Here is a 20,208-nt window from a genome sequence, read left to right on the forward strand (position 1 = left end):
GTCCTTGAGAGCTAATCGAGGCTGATGAGACTTGTAGAAGTCTGTTTAGGAAAAGACGTAGTCCGAAAAACATGAATGACTTGGAATTATGCTGCAGATGTGATTGAACGAACACGTACCCGTGTCCCGTACTAGGCACTGCCCATGCAGGACGGTAGCACCTTACTTTCGCTTTCACATGCTCGGTATGACTAGTGTTAAACGAAATAAAAATATTTAAGAGCTGACTTACCAGTAATCTTAGCTAGCAGGATAACGTCACGGGACTCAAGTTATTCTGCTTCATTAAGCATGTGTCTTTTTTTTAGTAAGCTAGCAGCTGCTCTGGTGGCCCTTTACCGGCGTTATTACGGAGCGAGCGAAGCGAGCGTAGTCTTTCCTTAGATTAACGGAAATTTCTGAGTATGAGCGGCCGGCCGGCCGGCCGTGCGGACGCTTTTGCGAGGCTTATATCTCAGCAACCACTTGACCGATTTACATGCGGTAATTTTTGTAGGGTAGCTTCATTCCTTCTACCAAGTATTGGACTATTTCCGATGCATGTAGGTGACCCCTTATGCACGTGCAAAACGAAGAGGTGTCAGTTTTGTAATTGTTGCAATATCTCGGTAACTACTTGGGCGATTGCGCTCAAAGTTGGCATGTAGGTAGGCACCCACTAGGCACTGCATATCCATGTGCCAGAGTTGGGGTGCTGCTGCACGTGCGCACGTGCAGGGGTCGTTTCCAGATCTCGAGAACGGCTCGACCGATTGCGCTCAAATTTGGTATACAGTTAGGGATCGGTTAGTAGGGTGCCGTGCACAAGTCAGTTGGGACCCATTTTGCACGTGCGCACGTGCAGGGTGCCGCTTCCAGATCTCGAGAACGGCTGGCCCGATTGTGCCCAAATTTGGCACATCGCTAGAGACCGGTTAGTAGGGTGCCGTGCACAAGTCAGTTGGAGGTACCCCCTCGCAATTTCGCACGTGCAAGGCCCACCCTCTCGCTCGCTCCGTTAGTCGCCCCAAAAGGCGTTATACTGGTCTTAGCTTCGTTCTTGGCATCGTTTCATTTGAGCATGCATAGTATTTGGGGCGGTCTGGTTGGGTGGCCGGGGGCGAGGCTGCGGCGTCGTGAGTACACCAAGCGGGAACCATGTACTCGGAGGGCGCTGGTGACGAAAATAAAGCTTCCGCGCAACCACAGAACCCCGCTGAGTGGGGGACCGCCGCCTGGGAGGTAAACGGGCCTCCCGCGGAGACTGGCGGCAGCGCTGCCGGCCCGACAGTCTTTGTTGGACGCTCGAAGGGGGTGTGCTACGGAAGAGTCTGGTGCTCCCTGGGAAGGAACTGATTGTAGCTCGAAATCAGCATCGGTTTTCTGCAGAGTAGTTAAATGAGTGTGAAGTGCTTGTCTTTGTGATAGTGGTGTTCAGATTCGTCTGAAGTTCTGTCAAAATGACCACTTCTCAGGTAAGCTGGTTTTGTTCTACCACTGAAAAACTATTGTTACCGATAGTGCAATAACGTTTTTGCAATAACGTACCTTCATTTGACTCAACTCACATAAGTGAACTTCATAACAGCGCGTATATTCGAGATAAATATGATTTACTAGCAGATAGTTTCGAGAGAAAAGAAACAGCTGCGTCATATCTGTCGACCATCTTTCATGGTTTGTTGCCATTATTTTACATTGCATCCGCCGTTTGGGTGTGACTGGTTTTGGGTGCTGCGTGTTTTAGGTTTGTGTTGGTAATTGTGTGAACAAAGAGTGCAACTTAGCATTTTATCCATTCTTGTTGCTTCTTTATTAAATATTTTATCAATAATTCACTGTAGGTGCATTTATTTATCTGCTGTCAAAGGCGGGTCATCACGATGCCTCAGCCTGACCTTTTCGATATCGATATGATGATATCGATCAACTCTGTTTTGGGCTCACATTTCATTTCTGTTTTCTGTTTCTTTGTGTGAATGATTTTCCCAGAAAGTTTGTGTTTATATTAGTGCTTGTCAAATTCTTGTCAAATATATAAATGTAGGTATATTGCTTGCTGAAGTATTGCTTTTGTATTGTCAAACGTCATAAACATGAATCATGGGTGTCAAGTAATCATTATCAATCTGTACTGATTCTTGATTGAAGTGATTCTTCATGTAACTTAACTACTTCATATATATGTTTTATTCATGTTAATAATGTTATAAACAAAACCTCTCATGATTTTATTTTTGGACATTCAAATACTTCAGAAATAACCACTTAAGGAAAATAGCATTATGGTTAAAACTTAAAAGGTATTGTTTTAACCTTAAATATCTCATGTTTTCAGCCAGTGAAGATGCCTCAAGTGTTTAAGAGCCTGCTGGGCAAGAGCCTAGTGCACCGCCGGCCCAAGGATGAGGGCCCGTCTGAGATTGGTCTACCCACAAATGTCACTCACACAGTGCATGTCGGGAAGAATGAGGCCGGCGACCTAGAGGGCCTGCCAGAGTCCTGGCAGAGTTTCATTGATAGGTTTCTCAGGTAAGTCCATTGTCCAGTTCCACTGCCCAGTAACATAGTTAAAGATAGTCCTTACTCCTTGCTCTTTAGCAAGGGGGCAAGGGGCTATTTTGTCTGGATTATGTCTAGTATGATAGGTATATTGTCTCAGGAGCAGCTTGAAGTTCATTATAATAATAATACATGTTTATTTCATACCATAAGTGGTACATATAGGCGAACACTAAAACAAACACACACAGACACACCACCAAACAACCAATACACAAGCCAGGTACTCTTTCCTCAGAGAGATGCACTGGTCATAAGACACGGTTGCGTCGTTCCATAACGAATCTTGCTATGTGTGCAACAAAAACATTGAATAGATCTGGCGACGAAGTGGCATATAAGTTGAGATTCAGCAAATCGTACTTTTGGCGATGTTTTGTATGCATACGGGCAGACAAGCCGTTGCTCCCGATGGAACTGGCTAGCAAGGCCACAATCAGTGTGTTGGAGGCCTGTGAGAGTCGAAGCCAAAAGACTAACTGGCGATAGGTGATTTGCATTGGGCAGGTCAGCATGTGAAGATCGTGACACAGATCATGATTCCTACTCCACCGAGGGACTTTGACAAGCTTCTTGAGACAACTGTGGTATGCTATACACAACTCTCGAAACGTTTGCTGGTCACGATACACGTTCCAGAGCTCACATCCATACAGGTTGGTGCAGTACGATTTGAAGAGCTTCGTCAGTACACTTTTGTCGGCAAAGCCAATAGCTGCTGATAGCATGTTTACATTGGTATAAAGCGCTCTCTTAACACGGCGCATGTCATCGATGTCGCGCAGATCATCACGAATTACATGACCCAGGTACTTAAAAGACGTCACCCATCTTAACTGCTGGCCAGAAAGTAGCAACGAAGGAGGTCTGGAATTAACCAGATGAGTGGCCGAGTACGGTTTTCGAGGGAGGAATTGCATACACACAGATTTAAGAGGGTTAAATTCAACGTCGAGAAGATGAGCTTGCCTATTGCACTCATTTACAATTGTCTGCAACGCTTCCCTCGTGGGGGCCAGAAGCACAATGTCATCAGCGTATGCCAAAATGTTCGTTGCACATGCACCTACGCGACAACCAACACTCATTTCTCGCACTTTGCACAGAATGGAGTCAACGTACACACTAAATAACAACGGAGAGAGGATGCCCCCCTGCCTAACGCCATTGCCAGCATGAAATTTTTCGGAGATAAGACCATCCCATTTAACACCCAATGTCTGCATCCTGTACCAGTACAGCAACAGTTTGAGGTATTGTGAAGGCACGCCACGGTCGGTCAAAATACCAAACAGCTTTGAGTACGAAACACGGTCAAAAGCTTTTCTCGCATCCAGGAAACATGCATACACTGGACTGCCAAGTACATTATAATAATTGATCACTTCCTTGAGCACAAAAGTAGCATGGGTCGTTGAATGACTATCTTTAAAACCAAACTGTGCGTCGCTCGTGTGGAGGTATGGTGCAAGCCTTTCATGTAGAACTAGTTCCAGTACTTTAGATACACTAGTTGAGAGGGCAATGGCCCGATAGTTCGACTTATCATCCAAAGCACCGCCCTTATTTTTAACTAAGGGTACGATAATCGAATGCATCAAACTTTCTGGAACATAAGCATGGCTAACAAAGCTGCGGAATAATAGCACAAATATTTGCTTAATATCGCCATCCAGATGACGGAGATGATCAGGGGATAGACCGTCCCAGCCTGGGGACTTGCCATTTTTAAGCTTATTTATAGCAGCACTGATCTCATCATAACTGATATCGGGGAGATCATCTGAAGGTGTACTGTAAAGCTGGTCCAGATACTGCTGGTCACTACCACAACTGTGGTCGTTAAAGATTTCTGAATAGTGGTCCTTCCACATCCTAACAATGTTAGAGCTCTCGGACACCTCTCCAAAGCTAGACACCGCGGGGCTGCCACCACCGAGGTGCCTCCTGACAAGAACCCAGAAACGATTATCTGGCTGATGGGAAAGAGCCTCACCCAACTGATTGGCCAGCAAGATCTCACGTTCCCTTTTGCAGCGGCGTAGGGCGTATTTAAACGATGAACGTGCCAGTGACATTCGGGAAAAGAGAGCACCTGTCCTGGGAGAGCCAGCGGCACGCCAATTAAGAAAGGCACCGCGAGACGCTACATACTCGGCACGCACAGACCCATTCCAGCCGGGTGTGCACTTTGGATGTGCCATTGGATGCCTTTTGATGCACCTGTTTCCAGCGCGGACAATTACATGAGTAACGTAATCATACATACCGGCCAAAGCATACGCGTGTTCTGTTACGTTACAGTCAGACTGACAGTTGGGATGGATCTCTGCAACGGCTGCATCGTACGAAGGCAGGCAATTGCGAATTTCAGCGTTGTAACGAGACAAATCCTCGACGGAAACAGCTCTCCAGTTGAGAGAAGGCGCACATTGAGCGGACAGACTTGATGGTGTAAGCCGGCAGGGTCTTAAGTTATATGTGACAACTAAAGGCAAATGGTCACTTATACAAATGTCGAAGCGTATCTCTACAGCATTGATTAAATGATGCAGGGTGGGACTGCATAAGCAATGGTCCAGCCAGGAAGTTGTGCCATGTGCCGCGCTTAGAAATGTATAGTTGTCCGTGGAGGGTCCTAGAAAGCACATATCGGAAGTGAATAAGCCCTCTTCTGCGCAGAACTCGAGTAGTTCTGTGAAGAACCGAGAGCCACGACTGTTGGCATTAAGATCACCAATAATTCCCAACAAGTTCGAGCGGTGACGCTGTTGACTCAGCGTACAACTGAGTTGACCAAGGAACATACAGAAATCATCTAAGCAATCATGGTTACCGTAATCAGTTGGGAGGTATACATTAAAGAGACAAACCAAACCTGCATTTGTTTCAATATCAAGACGCATTATCCGTTTATCAATAACACTGACCTTAATGGAAGGCTGAATGCACTTTTTCCACAATATAGCCAGCCCGCCATATGGTCTTCCTCTAAGTAAGTTGGCCGAAGAGTCCATGGCCGATACACCTATGCCCAAAAAATTGTCATGCATGATGTTCAGCATTGGAAGCTCAAAAGTAGCTAACCAGGTTTCTTGCAGGAACACAATGTCATAGTCATTGCATAGTGACCTTATGTCAGGTGCAGAACTTTTCAATGAATGACAGTTTAGACTACATATTTTGAGCATGGAGGCCGAGACTAAACACGACCAGCGGCCACGTCGCTCGCGCTCCTGCTTCTCGTCAGTCTTTGCCGACTGAGAGGCTCACTGGGTGGCGCAAGACTAGCACCAGGACCATCCTGGACACGTTTAGGAGGGAAGTACTTTTTCAGAGACACATGGGCGGGCCATTTGTCTCCGGCCAGGACGACATCTCGACACTGCATTGGCACCGACACGACATACCCCTTATACCCGTATGCAGCTAGGCAGTGCGGTATCTCCTTAACCTCCGCATTGCCAGCACCACCAATGATAAAGTCTACGTGGGTCGCTACACCCTGTTCAGTGGTAGACGGATCTAGACGCCCCACGAAGAGGTCGACCTTTCTCGGCGGAGGAGCTACACCTTTCAGACCAAACTGACCTGACGCTGCGGAGCCTGTAACAATTTGCCGTCTTCTTGGTTTGGCCCTTACCACTTGAGTAAAACCATCAGCGTCCACCAACGGTTGCGGAACCTGGTCACGGATAACCGTGGGCTGATTCTGCTGCTGTTGGTTCTGCTGCTGACGCCGCTGCTGCTGCGACTGCAGCTGTGGCTCCTGGGGCCGCGGCTCCTGAAGCAGTTGGGGTTGGAGCTGTTGTCCCTGAGACGCAGAACACTGACGCGTCTGTCTAGCTGAGCCCTGTTGATGCGCTTGCTGCTGCTGCTGCGGTTGCTGCTGCAAGGGTCGAGTCTCTCCAGCGTGAGAGGCACCGCGCTGCTGCTATGGCCCGGCTTCAGTTGACATGCCAGCTTCAGCTGATGACGATTCAGTTTGAGATCGCACTACCTGTGCCCATGTTGCTGCTTGCTGAGGCGAGCTATCTTTTAGAGCTTGAACAGCCTCACGTAGTTGACACATCTCACTCTGCATGGCAGTGAGCTGGCTCAAGACCAGAGCCATGCCTGTATCATCGCAAGTAGAGGGAGGAAGGTTTCCCAGGTCGGTGGCGTAGAACTGGGGAACAGGCACCCCCTCTCTATCACAGACTTGGAGAGCTTTTAGGATATCTTCCATGTCTGCTTTCTCTTTCATTCCGCCACTGGAGACTTTTCTTTTAATGTTCCGGAGATCTTTGCGCGATGGAAACGCCTTAGTGATAAGTTCGCCCCAGAGCACATCTTTTGCATCTTGAATTGCTTGTTGTGAATAAAACTTCATACATGTGCTCACAATTACTTCAAATGGCATGGTTCCCAGTTTGTTAATGACAAAGCAGAGAAGCTCACTTTTGATAATGGCCGAGCCCAGGGAGTCCATGCTGGCTTATTTATCAACAGTTTTCACAAGCTTGATATTTTATCCCGATCCGCTGTAACGAAGTCTGTCATGCAGTTGCACGGGGAAAACTCAAACATTATATATATGTTGTATAAAACTCAAACATTATATAAAACTCAAACATTATATATATTATATATATATTATAAGCAAACATTATAGTTCATGTTTGCTTTATAATTGTGCCCTGTCAGGCATGTTTTTTATCATGTTCTTGTGGTTTGTTTTCATTTGATCTTTTGAGTTGTAGGGCATTGTACAATGTACATTTATTTCATGATTTCATTGCTTACCTTTTCCAGCAAAGATGAACAAAAACAAAATCCAGATGCTGCAATTAATGCACTCAAGCTCTTCAACTATTCCATGAAGAAGCCAAATCAAAATGTTCCATTTAAGCCTTTCATCACACAAGACACCATCAATGAAGAGTTGGAGGAAATCAATCACATTCTTGGTAAGCAGTGCTTCATATTCTTTGATCCTGTTCAGATTGGGCCTTGGGGCTTCAGTTAAGAGTTGTTGAAAACGAGAAATTCATTATGTTAGCATCTGTTGTGGTAGTTGTAATATGTCCTTCATTAGGGGGGTCCGAAATGTATTAAAGTTGTCCGAAACCACGGGAACCGGGTTTTTCCCATAGGTCCTTTCAATACCTTTCCAAAATGGTGCGGCAATCGAAATTTTAAAGAACTTTCACCTTGCCTCAAATCGATTGAAAGTTTATCAAATTTAGCCAATTTAGTACTTCATGAACTTTCGCTTTTAACATACGTCCCACAGTTTAATGCGCAATTGATTGGGCCGGTGATCTTGTTTTCAAGGAAAAATAGCTGCACAAATCACAAAATATATTATAATGCATGCCAAGAGCCAAATGATGAAATCACATCATGACTAAATACCATGTGGATTACAATAAATCACTTAAAATATCGCGTATCAAGGTCCCCAGAATAGGAATCGTTTTGGTCTTTATTTGTCCAAATGCGCCATATGCATCGAGAACTTCCACCTCGCCTGAACTGAGTTGAAAATATCTAGGTAAGCCTATGATTTGAGCCGCGGTCTGTTGCGAGTGCAGACGGACCCCCCCCCCCCCCATTGCGGGTAATTACATGCATGTCATGACCCCTCAAGGTTGGCGAGTGGCGCTTCTCACATTTCTTAACACTACAAACAAAGAGGGCAAGCTTCTGGGCATTCCTCCGATGGAGGATGAGGACGGCAAGCCCACCAGCACCGGTTCCGCCCAGTTCCAGTACGTCAAGGAGCTGATAGTCACCTGGAACGGAAAGGACAACATCAGAGCTGTGTCATTTGACACAACAGCCTCTAACACAGGAATCTTCCGTGGTGCCGCGACCAGAATGGAGGCCTTTCTGAACAGGCGAGTCCTATGGCTGGCCTGCAGGCACCATGTGCATGAGCTCGTGCAGCGCGCCCTGCAGGACCTGCTGTTCGAGAAGGACAAAGGACCAGAGAACGAGGCATACCTGGCAGTGAAGAACATGTGGTCGTCGCTCGACACGGGACCAGCGGCTTCCTTCAAGAAACTGGTGTTCCGGTCAACTGTGCTGCTCAAGATGAGGGACGAGGCGGCGAAGTACCTGAAGGAGGTGCTTTGTGAGCACAGCGACCATGTCCTGCTCAGGGACGACTACGACGAGCTGGCCAGAACGTCACTCAGCGTACTGGGGGGGATCCCGCCTGGTGGCACCAAGTGGATGAAGCCCGGAGCCAGCCACAAGGCCCGCTTTATGGCTGACGTCATCTACACAAACAAGATGTACGCCTTCCATGCCTCCCTGGGGTACGACAAGGCCACCATCGCCGCCCTGCGCAGGGTCGTCCAGCTCAACTGCCTGCTGTACGTCCCGCAGTTCCTGAAGGCGGCTATCGGGGCAGATGCTCCAGTCAACGACCACCACTTCGTGAAACAGCTACTGCGATACAGGGCGGTGGACCGTGACGTGGCTGACACAGCGCTGAAGGTCCTCCGGAGGCACGGCTGGTACCTGACCCAGGAGCTGGTGGTCTTCTGTTCCACCTTGTCGCTGTTCAGCGACAAGGTGGATGCCGACGAAAAGTCGCGGCTGGCGGCGCGACTGCAGACGTTCCGCGTCCCGGATGACTTCGAGCTGGGAGTCCCGGACTTCCCCGACGTAGATGAGGGCACTGAACTAGTGGACCTGCCTAACAGCTGTACCCTGTTCAGTGTTCATGCTGCTCGAAACCGGGACCAGCTGGCTGCAGAGCGGACCCGAGACGTGGTCAGAGGACCCGGATTATCAGGAGACTACCGCCTTCGTCACCACGGTGAAGGTGACCAACGACGTGGCCGAGCGCGGGGTCAAACTCGTCACCGACTATATGGAGATCCTGACGAAGGACGACACGACCAGGGAGTTCCTGCTGCAGGGGGTGGAGCTCCACCGACGCAAGTTTCCAGACTTCCAGAAGAACATAGCATCTGCGTTCTAGACCTAGCGTTCCAGGGCACATGTGGGCAAACATAGACCAGAACGGTTCCTATCCTGGGAATATGACATGTGATACTTTACGTGATATATTGCAATCCATACGGTACAAAGTCATGATGTGATCTTTTCGTTTCGTTCTTGAAATAGATTATAATACATTTTGTGATGTTCGCTGCAATTTTTTTCTTCGCAAATGAGGTCGCCCGCACAGCCTATTGCCCATAAAACTGAGGGCCATAGTTATAAGAGAACGTTCATAAAGTACAACATTGGCTAAATTCTTTCAAATTTCGATCGATTTGAGGCAAGGTGAAAATTCTATGAAATTTCGGTTGCCGCACCATTTTGGAATCGTCTTGAAACGAACTATGGGAAAAACTCGGTTCCCGCGGTTTTGGACAACTTTTATGCATATCGGACCACCCTAGTCCTTCATAGTGTGTTCAGTGTAGGTGCCTACCACTTAATTTTTTCATGAAGCTGCAACACCTGTTGGTGGGTGTTGCAAATGTATAATGCCAATGTTGCCATCATTGGGCAGCATCTGCAGTTGTACCACCTACCTCACTGGCCAGTGGCCACTCACCTCACCCATGACCCCTCTGCCTCTGGCTAGACTCGAAGGTATCGCTGAAGTCGACGGCGCCCGTGCCTCCCGAGGTGCCTGCCAACCTGAACAAGGTCAAACAGCAGACCAAAGAAGACGATGAGGTAGGTCGGGGTATGCATGGCGAGCATTCCGTGCAAATATGCAATGTTGCCTCACCTCCATGATCAGCTGCACTGATTTGTGAGTTGTGACACTTTGTCTAGACATTATAACGGATAAAAATTTTCCGGTAAAATTGACGAGATCGACGTCTTCCGACAGCTTAAATCCGCGCCATCATCATTATCATGAAATCGTCGACTTGCATGCATTAACTAGTATGGCGCTTTTGTCACGGCGCCTTTCAGTTCCGACATGGCTACTGTGTGACATCTTACCTGACCTATTCCACGTCACCCCTTTGACTGCCCTGTCCTCGCCCTGACCCCGTGGTATGACCGGCAGCCGCCGGCGGCGCCGCCGACCTCACTGGTGCCGGCTCCGGAGGACGACGTGCCGCCGCCCATACCCGACAAGGTGGGCCACAGAGGAGAGGGCAACGGCACCGCGCCCAGCCCCATGGTCCGCAAACGCACCGTCGAAAAGCCGAAAATGTCCAACGCGGCCGTGAACGAGGCTCTGCGGGAGATATGCGCGCCGGGCGACCCGCGAGAGAGGTTCGCCTTCGACAAGGAGCTCGGCGCCGGGTGAGTGGGGGCGAGGTACGAACGAGGGGAGGGGGTCTGGTGATGCATGGTGAGGTGGGATGGAGGAGGGAGGGGAGGGAGTAGCTTGCAATGGGGCTGGACATTTGAGCTGAAGCTTACGGAGCTATGACGATTGGGCGGAATAGTTCGATGGTTATGCTCGCGAAATTTCTATTGAGGTTCGCGGGCTGTGCGACTGGACTACAGACCACGAACTCTGACATGACGGTTACCGCGGTGTCTGATCGTGTCTGGACGGGCCGGGATAGGGCTGAATCCCCCGACTCGGTGGCAGTGTGGGACGCTCTGCCGGTCCGGCGGCCCCCGGCTCGGATTTGGAGCTACTCGTAACGACGTTTGGATTCCGTGACAGCGAGCCTGAGCCGGTCTCGCGTCATCGGAGCCCCGGTGCCGTCATTTCAAATACCCCACGGTTTACCTGGGGTGGGGGAAGGGGTGATGATGGTGGTGGAAGACACCATGGAGTGGTCTGGGGTCCACGGGTGTAGCCTCGGCTGTAGTGGCTGGGAGGAAAGGATCCGTTTTGCCCGCCGCTCGTGCCGGAGGCGGCGCCAGGATGTGATCTGCGTCCAAAACAGGGGGGCCTGAATAGACGGGGCCGCTCCGATCATTGGTATGCGCATGGTAAGACGCCGCTCCGGCCTCAGTGTGTCGACGGCCGCCGCATCTCCAGTGGGCTTTGTGCGGCGCTGAGAGCTGACTGCATAAGTATGATGTCGGGACGGTGTCCATAGTCGGCGATGGGGAAGGTGTCTGAACTTGGAAGGTCACCGCGACTGGAACCATTTATGGTGTCCTCGTAGGGCTTCGCCGACATCCGTGATCCGTGAATTGGTATCGTGAGCCGTGATGTGTATCGTGATTTGTACCTCCTTCCGCGAATCGTGGTCGGCACCATAAGTCATGAATTCATGATTCGATCTGTGAGTCGTGACAGGTAGGTACTGTGAGTCGCGATCAGTATTGTATCCGATCCTTATTTGTGATTCGTCTCGCGAGTTCAGATTCTTACCGCGATCAGTTGACACATTGAGGCCTTTCGTACTTCTCCGTGACTACTCAGCTGGTACCGTACCGGCAGACCCGCCACGCCTCTCATTCTAACCAAATTGTGACATCGACGTGATCTCAGACGCGTCTTATTTCTTATACATTACCCAGCCGCTGCCCAGACCTGTGACCTGACCTATGATCTCTCCTGACCTCTAACCTAACCCCTGACCTCTGCGCAGGGCGTCCGGTATCGTGAACCTGGCCACGGAGCGAGCCACCGGCCGGCGGGTGGCCATCAAGGACATTGACCTGACGAAGCAGCCGCGGCGCGACCTGATTCTGACGGAGATCAGGGTAATGCGTGATGTGCACCACCCGAACCTGGTCAACTTCCTGGACGCTCACCTGGTCGGCGAGCACCTCTACGTGAGTACAGAGCACGCGGAGTCTCGGAAAGTGTGTAGCAGGAAGATGTAGGCTTGGGTTACGGGTTACGTGTGTCTGCAGTCTGCACCTTTTTCACTATCAAATTAAATCTCACTAATGTGCTTACACGACTCCTGGTTTGTGTTTGCCGTCAGGTTGTAATGAAGCTGCTGGAGGGAGGTCCTCTCATCCGTCATTTTACGTCATATGATCTCACTGGTCCGTTTCTGTCGCCAGGTTGTGATGGAGCTGCTGGAGGGAGGTCCTCTCACCGACGTTGTCATGGAGACGGTACTGAAGGAGTCTCAGATCGCGGCGGTTGTCAAAGAGGTGCTGCAGGGACTGCAGTTCCTACACTCACTGGTGAGTTGTCCGAGGGATGTCTGGGGTGCAGCAGATGATGATCACTCTGCTGCGGTGAAATGGAAGTGCTGTGAGTCTAAAACACCGCATCGGATATCGAAACCGCATATTGCCTTTGAACACTAGAGCCCGATAGGAGCTGCTAGCCGATTATATCTAAAGCCTATACAATGCACTTGTGTCAAGTGACTACTGGATTGTCAAGATGCTGACAAAATTGTCTAGAGTGAAACGCTCCTCGTCGATACTTTAAAAGCTAAGATCATTGTCAAACCCTAGGTACGAATGTGTAGCCCACCCACATTGGTGGTGACGAACTGTCGTCCTGCTCCTCACAGGGTATCGTCCACCGCGACATCAAATCAGACAACATCCTGCTGGGCAAGGACGGCTCCGTGAAAATCACCGACTTCGGCTTCTGCGCCAACATCCAGGGCGACGAGAAGAGACAGACCATGGTCGGCACGCCGTACTGGATGGCGCCGGAGGTATGTGTGTTGGAGGGCCGTGAGAATGGACAGAATGTGTACCGGCGTGGGTGGCGATCGCTGCTTAATTTCTATCAGTAAATGCCTCAGCTGATATGCGCCAGATCCCTGCTTGAAGATAATAGTTGAGTAGCTATCGGATTTTAACCTGCGCCCCGTTGGGCTCTGCCGAGCAACGCGCCCGGTTATGGGGGGGGCATTTTGCCCCCCCCCCCCTAAGATCTCGAGAACCACGCAACCTAGCGACAAGGCTGCGGCAAACGGTGTTTGATAGCCCTATCAAGGAACTACCTTGTGACCCAATTTTATTGACCTAGGTCAAACCGATGACGTCACAGGTCAGGTCAAAGGTCTAATTTTCACCGTTTACAGGCATTTCAAGAAATGCGTTGTAAAATCGAGTAAAATGCTTTTCATTGAAAATCATCGATGGGGAAATGTTCTTCAAACACATATTTTGCTATTTGAGGTCACTGATACCAGGTCAGGTCACAGAGGTCAGGTCTAGTGGTGTCAATTACGGAAAATCGGAATACCAATACCAAACCAAATACGAACCAAAACCGTGGGGAAATACCGAAACCAAACCAACTTGGGAAAATGAGGGAAATACCAACTTTTTACCGATTTCTTAGCCTTTTATACATTAGTGAGGGTTCATGATACCAAAAAAATACCAAACACATTACGATTGAAATACCAAATACCAAGTTGGTATCGGTTTGGTATTGGTATACCAAAAAGTCGGTATCCGATTGACATCTCTAGGACCCAGGTCACGGGGGGGGGGGGGGGTCACAATATGAAAGTGTCGTGTGATGCATGTTTTATGGTCCATTTTACATGACAAATGCGATTATGTGGGTCAGGCAGCCTTTGGGGCCAGCTTAGGTCACGTTTTGGTCAAGGTCAGGTCAAGGTCAGGTCAAGGTCAGGTCAAATTAGGTCAAATTTCAAAGTTAATATTTTTGCATAAAATGGGTATCGAATCGATGCAGCTCGTCACAGGGAGTTCAATGGTGGTATTTGTTTTGCCGTACGTGGTCTAGAATCGCTAAAAATTGAGTTCAAAAATTAAACGTCATCATTTTTGAACAGTTTTTTCGCTATAACTTGGCCAAAAAACGAGATGTCGATCTGAAATTTGGTATGTATATAGAAGAGCGCAGGGACTATCACATATATTCCGGTTTTTTCGAAATTCCGAAAAAAATTTGGATTTTTTTTTAGTTTTTCTAAAAAAATCATTTTTTTTATTTTTTTGTCAAAAACCCAAAAGTTTGAAAATCCGAGATAGCAGTTTTGTAGCGCCACTTTTTGTCTACTAGACCATATAAAGAACTTTGAAATTGCTTGATAACTGTAGATTTGGTGAGCGTTTCAAGATTGCATGTTTTTTGCTCATTTTTGCTCGAACATGACCTCAGTTTGACCTCAATAACTCCTGACCTAAGGTGACCTAAGACTTGAAATTCGGTGTGAAGGTGTCAAATTGATGCCCGGGAAGGTACTGACAATTTGGCGCGCTGCGCGCCGCCGTTTTCTTGCTATTCAGGAAAAACCACAGGGGGGGGGCAAAATGCCCCCCCCCCCCCAACGGGGCGAGGGTTAACCCGCGCGGGGCTGGGGGGGGGTAAATTTTACCCCCCCTCGCGAATTTTTGCGATATCTCAAAAACGGCGGCGCGCAGCGCCGCCAAACTTTCAGTACCTTTTCTTACATCAATTTGACACGTTCCCTGAAAATTTGAGCGAAATCCGTCGGAAATTTTTTGAGAAATTGACGTTTTAGTGACGTCATGTTCGCCATTTTCGCCTCAAAAACGGCAAAAGTTCAAACGCCGGTAACATCTTCATTTTTAAAGGAATCAAGACGTAACAAAAAAGGTTATACGTAATTTTACTTTGTCTATCAAATGGCTATCTCGGTTTTTTTAAAATTTTGGATTTTGGCCTAAATTTTTTCAAAAAACTGACTTTTTTGGGAAAATCATTATAAAATCCAAAATTTTGAGTCTATCGAAAAAACCGGAATATATGTCAGAGAAGTGGTCTATGTGCACCTACATACCAAATTTTAGAAGAATCGGTTCAAAAATGTGGGAGTTATTCAAAATTTTATGACGTCACGACACACAAAATTTTTGAAAAATGACTTTTTTGGAAGTTCTAGACCTCGTACGGAAACAAAAATAGCACCATTCGATTCGCCGTGAAAAACTGCATCAGATAGACACCTTTTTAGGCCTTAACAACCAACTTCAAAATTTGACCTCACTTGACCTGACCTTGACCTGACCTCGACCTGAAATTCATCCACAGGTGGTCCATATCACTTATTGAGTGTGCCTATTGAATTCTATGAGTAAAATGACCCATAAAACATGTGTCGCACATGCCCTTTTCTATATTTTGTTTTTTGGTGACCTGACCTGACCTGACCTGACCTTGACCTTGACCTCTGAATGATATTGTATGCAACGAATATTGTCTTGGTAGCCTAAGAACACGTTTTGGGCAACCAGTCTCAGTCCATGACTCCATTCTTCGGCAACTACGGTGCAAGGCCGATACTGTAGAAACTTGCAATTTGTACCCTTGACCTGACCTTGACCTTGACCTCAAACTTTAAATTAAGTACATGTTTTTAGTAGTTCGTGATGAGAGCTTTCGATTGGCGTTTGAAATTTCCAAATCGGACCATTAGTTCGGGAGATAACAGGGGGGGTAAAATTTACCCCCCCCCCAGCCCCGCGCGTTCGGCTGGAGACCCCAGCCCCGCGCGGGTTAAGATAATAATGTATGTTTATTCGGTTCTGTAACTTTTGGAGTTGAGCATACGTAATGCGTATAATCACTTTCCTCCCTTGGAATAGATTCGCCATCTTTTTTTAAAGTTAGTGAAGCTCGCGTGACTTTTGCCATGTGTTCCGGCCCTAGGTTGCCCGTTTCTGGAGCACCCATCCCCTCCCTATCGATGGCTTTGGCCGCGGTTTAATGTTGATCAGGACCTGATATGTTCAGTGGGTGGAGCTGGAGCGTGCTAGCTGCCGCCGACGGACTGTAAAAACGTCAGCACATCAGATGTGGTTAGGTGTAATCAGATTGCCTGCTCTGTCAGCCGTGTTCGGTGTGAGTGGTCTGATTCTCTGGGTTTCTGAGCCACGCTGACCTGTGGCCGTCCCTCTCCTCCCGTCTCGCAGGTGGTGACGCGTAAAAAGTACGGCAAGAAGGTGGACATCTGGTCGCTGGGAATCATGGCCATTGAGATGATCACTGGCGAGCCGCCCTACCTGAACGAGGCGCCTCTGCGAGCGCTCTACCTGATCGCCACGCACGGCAAGCCCGAGATCAGCGCCGAGTATACGGTCTCAGACCTGTTCAGGGTGAGTAGGACACTGGCGGTAAACCCTCCCCTCCCCCTCCCCAAGATCAGCGCCGTGTACACGGTCTCAGACCTGTTCAGGGTGAGTATCGCACGCTCAGCCAGGATAACTGGCAGACCCCCCCCCCCCCCCCGAGATCAGCTCCGGGTACACGGCCTCAGACCCGTTCAGGGTGAGTAGCTATCACTCAGCCGGGAAAAAATGGCAGTGCAGCAGTGCTTGTGGCTTTTTTAAGAGTCGCACTCTGTTCCGAGTGCAATTTCGTTAGTAGAGGGTCGCGCGTGGCAATGAGTGAATGGATTGTAATTGCCAGGTAGGCCACAAACGTTTTCGCCAATACCCAACTCTCATGAATAGCTTTTATTTATAACATCGGCCACGGATATTCCTTCGTTACACCAGTTCCTTGTGGACGGCAGACAACATTAGGAGTACATCAGGACATAAAGCCGTCTCCGCGTGGACGATAGGTTGTTCGTCTCGTGTGGACATTTATCGGGTCTTTATGGGCGGTAGACCGTCTGTGGATTGTCGGCCGTGGACGTTGGCCGTCTCTGTGCGGGCGGTGACAACGGCCGGTCGCTGGTTCCGCCGTGCCCGCCGGCTGATCTGCTTACGGCGGCGCCGGCCGGCTTATGACGCCGGCGGCGACAGGAAAGCTACCGCCACCGGCCGCAGACACGTCATACAAACACCCGAGCTCACCGCGCGCTGGGTGGGGCACAGTTCCGTGCGTGCAGCTGGGAGGGGGAGGGGAGGACAGGAACACGGGGGGAGATGCTCCGGAAGGGGACAGCCGAGTGGACGTCAAGTACAGGTGGTGTGACATCAGCGCTGTCTGTGGTTTGTTAGGTGGTTGCAGACCTCGTCCTGCTTGTGGGAGCATTGGCCGCTAAAACATCGATTGGCGTATCATTGCTTCTAATGAGTCAGCTGCGTTGGTTCGGGTGTGTCGTAACACTTATGCCAATCAACTTTGCCCTATTTTCTCTACACACATAACTGCCTCACACAATTTCATTGGTGTTCGTGCAGAGGTCACGTCGACAGTCGACTGCAAGAGAACTAGCGCTTCTGTCGGGGGCCGGGGCTGGCGCCCGCTATCGTTTCCCGTTCGTGCAGCAGCCGCCTCCCTCTCCTTTCGTTATCGATCAGAGGTCGGGCTGCCAGGCGGGCCGGCCGGGACCGGGTGTCTGGGTAGGATCGGCCGGCCGAGCGGCCGCCGGTGGTGGCGCCTGTGTTGATGTCGTGACTCCGTGCTGGGACACGAACAGGAAAAACACGGTCAAAGTCGGCCGACACTCTCAGAGAACGAGCTGGCTTGTCACCGACACAGGGTCTGACACACAGACAGGTACTGACGCAGGACTGACACGGTGACACAGACGCAGGACTGACACGGAGCCTTACACCGTTGGGCCATACACCGGGCTGTGACGATGCGTCATGTAGGATTTCTTACTCCATCTACCCGCTACCGAACGGCGAACAATATCTTTGTTTCCAGAGGCTGAAACGAGCAGCTACCGTGCCTATGTGGCCCGTTTAGCTGTGTTTACGTCCGCAGAAGTTGGCGGTCGATCGGCGGGGTAGCGGAGAGATGGCTGGATCCCGTAACTGGGTCGCTGATCGATGAGTCACCTTCCTTTGTAGCGGCCCCAGTCCGTCGGAGGGTGTCCCCTCCCTCCTCCGGGGTTCGTCACGGGAGCGGGGTCCGTCGGGCGCCCGCCCGGCCTGCTAACAGTATCTCGGCTGGGGGCCGGACGGAGTTGAGCGAGCCCCCAGCGGGGCGGGCGCAGTTCTGCGGACTTTTGATCCGAGTCGGCTGTCAAACTGAGAAGTTAGCTGACGTGGGAAGACGGTTTCATACGGGCGGCTGGACTGGGCGGGTGGAAATCGGCCACGGCCGTCGGCCCGTGCAGCAGCTCTGCAGCTGGATTAGTGAGCGATCTCTCATATCTTTTTATCATCGCTCGGCTGTTTCTCCACGCTGCACGCTGAATATGTCAAGCAGCTGTCCAGCGCTGTCATATGAGGAATGTCGAATCACAGAAGTGTCTCAGCGAGAGCTGAACATTTACAGCACACTGCACAGCTGAACCCTCCGAGGCTAGTGTAATGTGTTTAGTCTGGACATTGTGTGGATTGTAGATTGTTTTAGTGATTCTGTAAATTTCAGCGACGCATTGACGCCTCGCTTACATTGCTATCTGCTGCAACTTGCAATGATTGCTCGTGAATATTGGCTGGCTGTGTATTTTGGCGGTACTGATGTAACACCGACACCGCCCTGGACTGAATCACGAGCTGTTCGTTGCGCTGTGACTGACACTGCCATCCCTGCTCTGTTGCAGAGTTTTCTGGACGCGTGTCTGGAGGTGGAGGTCGATAACCGGGCCTCTGCCGAGGACCTGCTCGCCCACTCCTTCCTCACCATCGCCGGAGACGTGTCGGCGCTCAAGAAGAACATCACCGCCGCGCAAAAGATCAAAATGAAGCAGATCTAGTCTGGCGCTGGCCGGCCGCGGCGGCGGCGTCTCTCCAATCAGGGACTGCGAGATCTACCAGTGGAGTCGGCTGCGGCGGGCGGGCAGACGGACCGAGCGGCCGGCGCGCGCCCAGGACAGTGCCGCGTGGCGCCGCGTGCCGTGACAGTGACGACGCCGTGGCGTCACACCCTGTGTATGTGCGAGTGGTGCCGCGGAGTGCCCGGCGACCTGCGCTGGTGGCGGACAGTGCCCACAGATTGCCTACAGCCTAGTCCAGCGGATCCTGACGTCCAAGGGACCACAACGATTATGTGCGCTACTATTTTGGAGTACGTATGCTTTGCGAGCGACAGAACGGAGCGCTACCGTGTGATATCAGTGAGAGAGGCGCAGCGCGCGCCCAGTTCAGTGTTTTGTCTAGTTTAGCCGACCGTCGGGCGCGCCTGTGACAATGCTCAACGGAAGCCGGGCTGCTCGCGAAGCGCGCTGACCGGAAGTGGGGCTGGCCGGAGCCGTGAGCACTTCCGTCGGGAGATGGCTGCACGGAGCGGGCCCCCGCGGTTCACCGGCCGAGGGGCCCACTCCACCCGACTGGCCGGCCGGCTCCCCGCCGCAGCCATGTGCATTAGCGCTTCCCGACGCCCGGCGGCGCACATTTTTTAGGCCGTTTTGACCGGTGCTTGTGTTGTGTTTCGTATCTCTGTGACGGGCCGAGCGGCTGATCAGTCAATCATCGTCCCTCATTACGGCGGGCCGTCCGCCGTCCACAGCGGCGAAACGGTGCGGCATTGTATGCTCATGTATGGGGCGAGGCCGGGCCGGTCCGCCCCGCCCCCGTGCGGGGCCGATGTGGGGCCGCCCGGACCCGCCGAGCTTGATTTTGTGATCGCTAGTGATTACAGTCTTGTACTTTGAATACTGGTGAGATAGCTTTGTACTTAAAGACATGTAAGCAATACATGATTGATTTTATGGTCACGGTTTTTACGTCACTGGGCTTCTGAGTTACGTCCATCTGGAATTAGAAATGGAATCAAGTAGCCGGTTTGTAGAACACGGGACTTACGCTGGTGGGAGCCTCTGTTAGAGTCACTTCGACGATTCATAACTCCTGGCGGGGTTGGTGGGAATGTCTGGTCGAGTGAAACGGACCTTGCTCGGCTGTGAAGGAACGCGCACGGACAGGATCCACACCTATCAAACCCAAACAAAGGACCGGCGCCGGGGCCCG

The 20,208-nt window shown here is 50.4% G+C and overlaps 1 protein-coding gene across 3 annotated transcripts; it reads left to right on the forward strand.

Annotated features, from left to right (window-relative positions):
- The first annotated feature begins 1,035 nt into the window (after positions 1 to 1,035).
- Positions 1,036 to 19,949, forward strand: LOC122373559 (serine/threonine-protein kinase PAK 1-like). Of its 3 annotated transcripts, none has more exons than XM_043351752.1 (10): positions 1,036 to 1,454; positions 2,318 to 2,511; positions 7,336 to 7,490; positions 10,133 to 10,227; positions 10,571 to 10,812; positions 12,066 to 12,252; positions 12,490 to 12,615; positions 12,954 to 13,103; positions 16,306 to 16,488; positions 18,843 to 19,949. In XM_043351752.1, the coding sequence occupies exons 1-10, from the start codon at positions 1,440 to 1,442 to the stop codon at positions 18,993 to 18,995; spliced, it is 1,500 nt and encodes a 499-aa protein (XP_043207687.1). In that variant the 5' UTR covers positions 1,036 to 1,439; the 3' UTR covers positions 18,996 to 19,949. The 3 variants fall into 3 exon arrangements, with proteins under 3 accessions (XP_043207687.1, XP_043207688.1, XP_043207689.1); XM_043351753.1 differs by lacking the exon at positions 1,036 to 1,454 and adding an exon at positions 1,666 to 1,726; XM_043351754.1 differs by lacking the exon at positions 1,036 to 1,454 and adding an exon at positions 2,004 to 2,022.
- Positions 19,950 to 20,208: the final 259 nt, after the last annotated feature.

The sequence above is a fragment of the Amphibalanus amphitrite genome, unplaced genomic scaffold (assembly GCF_019059575.1).
Source record: "Amphibalanus amphitrite isolate SeventyFive unplaced genomic scaffold, NRLGWU_Aamphi_draft 001516F_arrow, whole genome shotgun sequence".
In the NCBI taxonomy this organism is placed as follows: Eukaryota; Metazoa; Arthropoda; class Thecostraca; order Balanomorpha; family Balanidae; genus Amphibalanus; species Amphibalanus amphitrite.

Bases quoted from the DNA above. Each gene is read 5' to 3' on its own strand.
- LOC122373559 (XM_043351752.1), top strand. The intron at 7,491-10,132 runs GTAAGCAGTGCT...GCCTCTGGCTAG, and splicing joins GGAAATCAATCACATTCTTG to ACTCGAAGGTATCGCTGAAG. The intron at 10,813-12,065 runs GTGAGTGGGGGC...ACCTCTGCGCAG, and splicing joins GACAAGGAGCTCGGCGCCGG to GGCGTCCGGTATCGTGAACC.